The sequence below is a fragment of the Chrysochloris asiatica genome, unplaced genomic scaffold, assembly GCF_000296735.1.
Source record: "Chrysochloris asiatica unplaced genomic scaffold, ChrAsi1.0 scaffold00093, whole genome shotgun sequence".
Classification (NCBI taxonomy): Eukaryota; Metazoa; Chordata; class Mammalia; order Afrosoricida; family Chrysochloridae; genus Chrysochloris; species Chrysochloris asiatica.
Genome location: NW_006408611.1, coordinates 4,551,333 through 4,556,958, shown reverse-complemented (window position 1 = coordinate 4,556,958; position 5,626 = coordinate 4,551,333). Strand labels below are relative to the sequence as shown.

The following is a 5,626-nucleotide window of genomic DNA, read 5'->3' as shown; positions in this document are numbered from 1 at the left end:
ATCCAATCCCATGTACAACAGAACGAAACACTGCCTGGTCCTGGCACAATTGATGCCACGATTGAGCCCAAAGATGCTGCCACTTTGCCAATCTATCTCATTGGAGGTTTTCCTCTTTTTCTCTGACCCTCCACATTACCAAACATGATATCCCTGTCTAGTGACTGATCCCTCCTGACGATATGTCCGAAGTATAAGAGATGAGATCTGGCCATCCTGGGCTCCAAAGAGTACTCTGGCTGTACTGCGTCCAACACAGATCTGTTTGTTTTTTTGGCAGTCCATGGCACTTTCAATACTATCCTCCATACCATATCACAAATACATCAATTCTTCTATGATTTTCCTTATTCACTGTCCAACTTTCATATACATATGAGGTTAGTGAAAATACTATAGCTTGGATCAGGTATACCTTAGTTCTCTAGCTGATATTTTTGCTCTTCAACACGTTTAAAAGGCCTTCTGCAGCAGATTTGCCTTATGAAATATATAATTTGATTTCTTGACTACTGCTTCCATGAGTATTGATGGTTGATCCATGAAAAATGAAGTATTTGACAATTTCAATCTTTTCTCCATTAATAAGAATGTTGTTTATTGGTCCAGTAGTGAGGATTTTTGTTTTCTTTATATTGAGATGCAATCCATACCAAAGGCTATGATCTGTGATCTTCGTCAGTAAGTATTTTAAGTCCTCTTCACTTTCAGCAAGCAATGTTGTATCATCTGCATATCACAGTTTGTTAATGAGTCTTCCTCCAATCCTGATGCCACATTTTTCTTCATATAACCCAGCTTCTTGGATTATTTGTTCACCATACAGGTTGAATAAGTATGGTGAAAGAATACAACACGGTTGCACTGGTCTATGTACAGGTTTCTCATGAGCATAATTAAGTGTTCCAGAATACTCATCCTTCACAATATTGTCCATCGCTTGTCATGATCCACACAATTGAAAGCCTCTGCATAGTCAATAAAGCACAGGCAAACATCTTTTTGGTATTCTCTGCTTTCAGCCACCATCCATTAGACATCAGTAATGTTATCTCTTACTCCATGTCTTTTTCTGAATCCAGCTTGAACCTCTTGAAGTTCTCTGTCAATGGAAGGTTGTAGCCTTTCTGCATTACCTTTAGGAAACCTTTACTCACATGGGATATCAAAGATATTGTCTAATGATTTCCACATTCCCTTGGGTCACCTCTCTTTGGAATGGGCACAAATACAGATGTCTTCCTATCAGTTGGCCAGTATACAAGATATTTATAGAAAAATCAATTGTGTTTTGACATGTAACAGTGAAATTAAAAATACAGTAGTATTTATAAACACTGAATAAATTCTAAGGGTTTACAGTTAAGATTTTTTTTTAATAGGCAAATTCTAATATTTAAACATAGAGCAAAGACTCAAGAAACAAAGTAAAATGGATACAAATTACAGCCTTGGATTCCTGAATATCAAACATAAACACTGAAAAATCAGTGCAAAACTTGGAAGAAGAGCTACAACCAAAATAGTAGGAAAACAGAGATTCATAGGTCATCGATGCCATGGTTGTTAGTCTTGTTCAGTGCAGACAATTTGGCATAGCAGCAAATAATATCCCCAGATTGTTGTTGTTGTTAAGTGCCATCGAGTCGGTTCCAACCCATAGTGACCCTGTACAGGGTTTCCGAGTGTGTAAATCTTTACGGGAGTAGAAAGCCTCATTTTTCTCCCGCAATATCCCCAGATAAGAAGCCCAAAAGAGTAACCTCACAGAAATCACAGTCAGAAGCAGATTTATGTGTAACCCAACCAGGAAAGAATTAAAGTGGCTGCATGTGAGGTGGGTGAACCAGCCAGGGAAGGCAATGTGTGAGAATGCTATAACTCGGATACCAGGAATACCCAGGGAGGTGGGTATTTAGTCTCCTCAGAATGGAGACTAAAATAGGAAGTGTGCATTTGAAGAGGGGTAAAGCTCAAATACAAGAAGGTCAGACAGTAGTTCAGTATCCTGATCAAGTTCAGAGAAGCATGGGAGATAGCAACCAGTGATGAGAATAGTTCTAAGTGGCAATGACTGTCCAAATAGAAGGGAGATGTACACTGAAGAATAGAACCACAGAGTAATAATTAGATACCACCTCAAATTACACCTAGGCTATCCCATTTCTTCCTCTCTCAATTGAGCAGGCTCTACCCCAACCAGCCATTTAAGCCAGAACTTCTGTACTTCCATAGCCTACCCCACCCAGACCACCAACGACAAGACACATACCCGACGGCCATCCACACATACATGGTGACCTCTTGTCCTCCCTGCCCACTGTGATACTAACCTATGCCTGTGCAGATCTGTCTCTACCTTTGCATAACACTGCCTCCCCGTGACTATGAAGACAACCTGTTTTGCTCTTCAATGGTTGTACTGCTTGTAGCAATTTGAAAGAATCACACTGTCCCTCTAAAGCTGTGGCAAATCCTGACCGCCCAACACCTGGTTCCTCTCATCAGGAAAGGGATCTGTCCCCACACCTCCACCCAACCCTCTAAGGGAAAACATAGGTGGCTAATGACAGAGGACTCCTGTGCATGTAAGATCCACCATACTGACCAGTGAGAGGAATTCACACCCAGTCAACCAAAAGCAGCAAAGTTTTATATAAATCAGTATTATAAAGGAGCAATCATCAAAATAATAAAAAGGAAGATAGGCAATATAAAGAAGAAGGTATGAAAGCTAAGTCCCTGGTATATCAAAACAAAATAAAGGCAAGGATAATCAATGAAGAAATATATAAGTATATAAATCAAAACTTTACTGTAACAAAGACAAATTATAAGAAGAAACAAAAAAGATGGCTCAAACAAACAAACAAAATAGAAGGGCAAAGAAAGTCTCAGAAAAAGAAAAATAATAGAACTACCTGACAAAGGTTTCAAAACCTAGTGTTAAATTGTGGTTATTAAGTGCTGCTGAGTCTGTTCCAACTCACAGTGACTCTGTATAGCGTATCCAAAGAGTAGCTGGTGGTTTGCACTGTCATCGTTGTTGTTAGCAGTCAAATGCTAATTCTACCGTGCCACATCAAGTCTTCATGGAAAACATGAAAACTTCTAGATGAATTAAGTAGAAAAATACAGGAACATAAAGACAAACTCAATTTAAAATAATAGAATCACAAACACAATTAGAAATTCAGACGTTTAACAATAAAATCATAAAAACAACTACTCAGTGAAGTACACAGCCTGGAACTGAAACAACAGATGGCAGACAGAGTAAAACAAAGAACAAAACCTTTACTATTTTTCTGCATAAAGAATAAAAAAATTAAAAGTTTTAATATAAATTAAGAAAGCCCACAGGTAATGCGGGATACCATCAAGAAGAAAAACAAATTCACATCAGGATTCATAGTAGAAAAAGAGAGAAAAATGTAGAGAAATATATATATTTAAATAAAATCACAGAAAACTTGCCAAACATGAAAAATGAGGTTTTCATCCAAGAAGCTTATTGAACTAAAAAAGTATTGGCCCACAAAAAAAATACACCAAAATATGACACAAGCAAATTTCCCAGATCCAATGAAAAAATATATATATAATCTACAAAGGGAATCCAATAAGATTGAGCACTGATTTTTTTCCCCATTAACTATACAAGCAAAAAGGCAATGAAACATATACCAAAACCTATAGGAAGAGAATTGTCAAGTAAGAATTATACAGCCATCAAAACTGTTACTTAAAAGTGAGGGAGAGTTCCCTTCCACTTCTGACACGAGGTCTTGGAGCTGGTGTATGTGCGGCAGTAACATGTCCTGCTCACTCCCAGCCATAGTGTCCGCTGTCTGGAAGGCTTCTGCAGTGATTATTTTCCTTCATGGATTGGAAGATACAAGGCATGGATGGGCAGAAGCCTTTGCAGGTGTCAAATGTTCACACATCAAATATATCTGCCCACACACACCAGCTATGCCTGTTACATTAAATATAAAAATGACTATGCCTTCTTGATTTGATATTATTTATTGGACTTTCACCAGATTCACAGAAGGATGAAAATGGAATCAAGGAAGCAGCAGAAAACGTCAAAGTTTTGATAGATCAAGAGGCCAAGAACGGAATTCCTTCTAACAGAATTAATTTGGGAGGATTTTCTCAAGGAAAAGGAAATCTGTCTTTATATGCTGCTCTTACCACAATAAAAACTAGCAGCGTCATCAAACTCAGTTGCTGGTTCCCACTTTGGTCCTCATTTCCTCAGTGTCCTATCAATGGAGTTAATAAAGATATTTCTATTCTTCAGTGCCATGGAGATTGTGACCTTTCAGTCCCTCTAATGTTTGTGTTTCTTACTGTGGAAAAGCTATTGTTGTTGTTGTTAAGTGCCGTCGAGTCGGTTCCGACCCATAGCGACCCGGTACAGGGTTTCCGAGGGTGTAAATCTTTACGGGAGTAGAAAGCCTCATCTTTCTCCCGCGGAGCAGCTGGTAGTTTCGAACTGCTGACCTTAAGGTTCGCAGCCCGATTCGTAACCACTACGCTATAAACATTAGTAAATCCAGCCAATGTAACCTTCAAGACCTATGAATGCATGATGCATAGTTCGTGTCAACAGGAAATGATGGATGTCAAGCAGTTCATTGAAAAACTCCTACCTCCCATGCACTGATTCTGCTAAGAGGCCTCATGTGGCAGTACACCAGCATCATATATAGAAACTGTTCACGTGCCTGCCCAAGTCTGAAACTTCTCATGCTTGCAGCGTTAAAATGTTTTACAAATACATGCCAATGACAGACTAAATGTTTCTTCATGAGAAATTTGAGATCTTTTAAGCTTCTAGACAAGTGTTTGCCTATTATGATTCAGAATACACTAGTATTAAATAGGTTAAGCAACTGGCATATTTTTCTCAAATGTAATTCAGTAAAATAATGAATACTGTAACTAGATTTTTATTATATTATTTGAAATTTATTAGTATGATTTTTGAAAATGCGTTCATGTATAAATGAACAGTTATAAACAGTTATGCATGCTGTGGCTTAGACTATGGATTTATTTCAAGACTGCTTAGTAAGTACACAGTCTCTCTCTCTCTATATATATGTATATATGTATGTATACACAATGAATGTAATGCAAAATAAGAATGAGATGGTATCACATTATTTCTAATAGTAGAAATGATGCTTTTATGTGTCAATGAAATAGTTCTCAATTACTGACCCTTTTATTTTGGAGAACAGGTTTTTTGCCTTTTCTTTTCTTTCTTTCCTTTTTTTTCTTTGATATCTTTTATTGAATATTATTTTTTCCTCTTTAGAAATGTGTTCTTCCTGTATTATCCTTTGTAAAAGACCAAATATTGCCTCTCTGCCATAGATATTTGCTGTAATTCAATATTCTAAACCACAGACATTTGGTATTTTAAATGCATTTATACTTGTATAAAGAAGTGAGACATCACTTAAAACCTCTTCAGTACTTATTTCTGAAACTGTACCTTAGTCCAAATTTAGACTTATTTAATTTTCAATCCACGTGAATTTTCAATCCACTTAACACGAGTAATTCTGTGTATTTTGTTTTTGTAATCATGTGAAAGAATTAGGTCATA

The 5,626-nt window shown here is 37.1% G+C and overlaps 1 protein-coding gene across 1 annotated transcript; it reads left to right on the top strand.

The window, feature by feature from the left end:
- Nucleotides 1-3,801: 3,801 nt before the first annotated feature.
- LOC102818898 (acyl-protein thioesterase 1-like) lies at nt 3,802-4,675 on the top strand. Its single transcript, XM_006866603.1, has 3 exons — nt 3,802-3,976; nt 4,029-4,388; nt 4,560-4,675. Exons 1-3 carry the CDS (start codon nt 3,802-3,804, stop codon nt 4,673-4,675), a joined length of 651 nt encoding a protein of 216 aa, XP_006866665.1.
- The last annotated feature ends 951 nt before the right edge of the window (nt 4,676-5,626 follow it).

Bases quoted from the DNA above. Each gene is read 5' to 3' on its own strand.
- LOC102818898 (XM_006866603.1), top strand. From the start codon at position 3,802: ATGTGCGGCAGTAACATGTCCTGCTCACTCCCAGCCATAGTGTCCGCT. The intron at 3,977-4,028 runs TGCCTGTTACAT...ATTTGATATTAT, and splicing joins CTGCCCACACACACCAGCTA to TTATTGGACTTTCACCAGAT. The intron at 4,389-4,559 runs GTGCCGTCGAGT...TATAAACATTAG, and splicing joins GCTATTGTTGTTGTTGTTAA to TAAATCCAGCCAATGTAACC.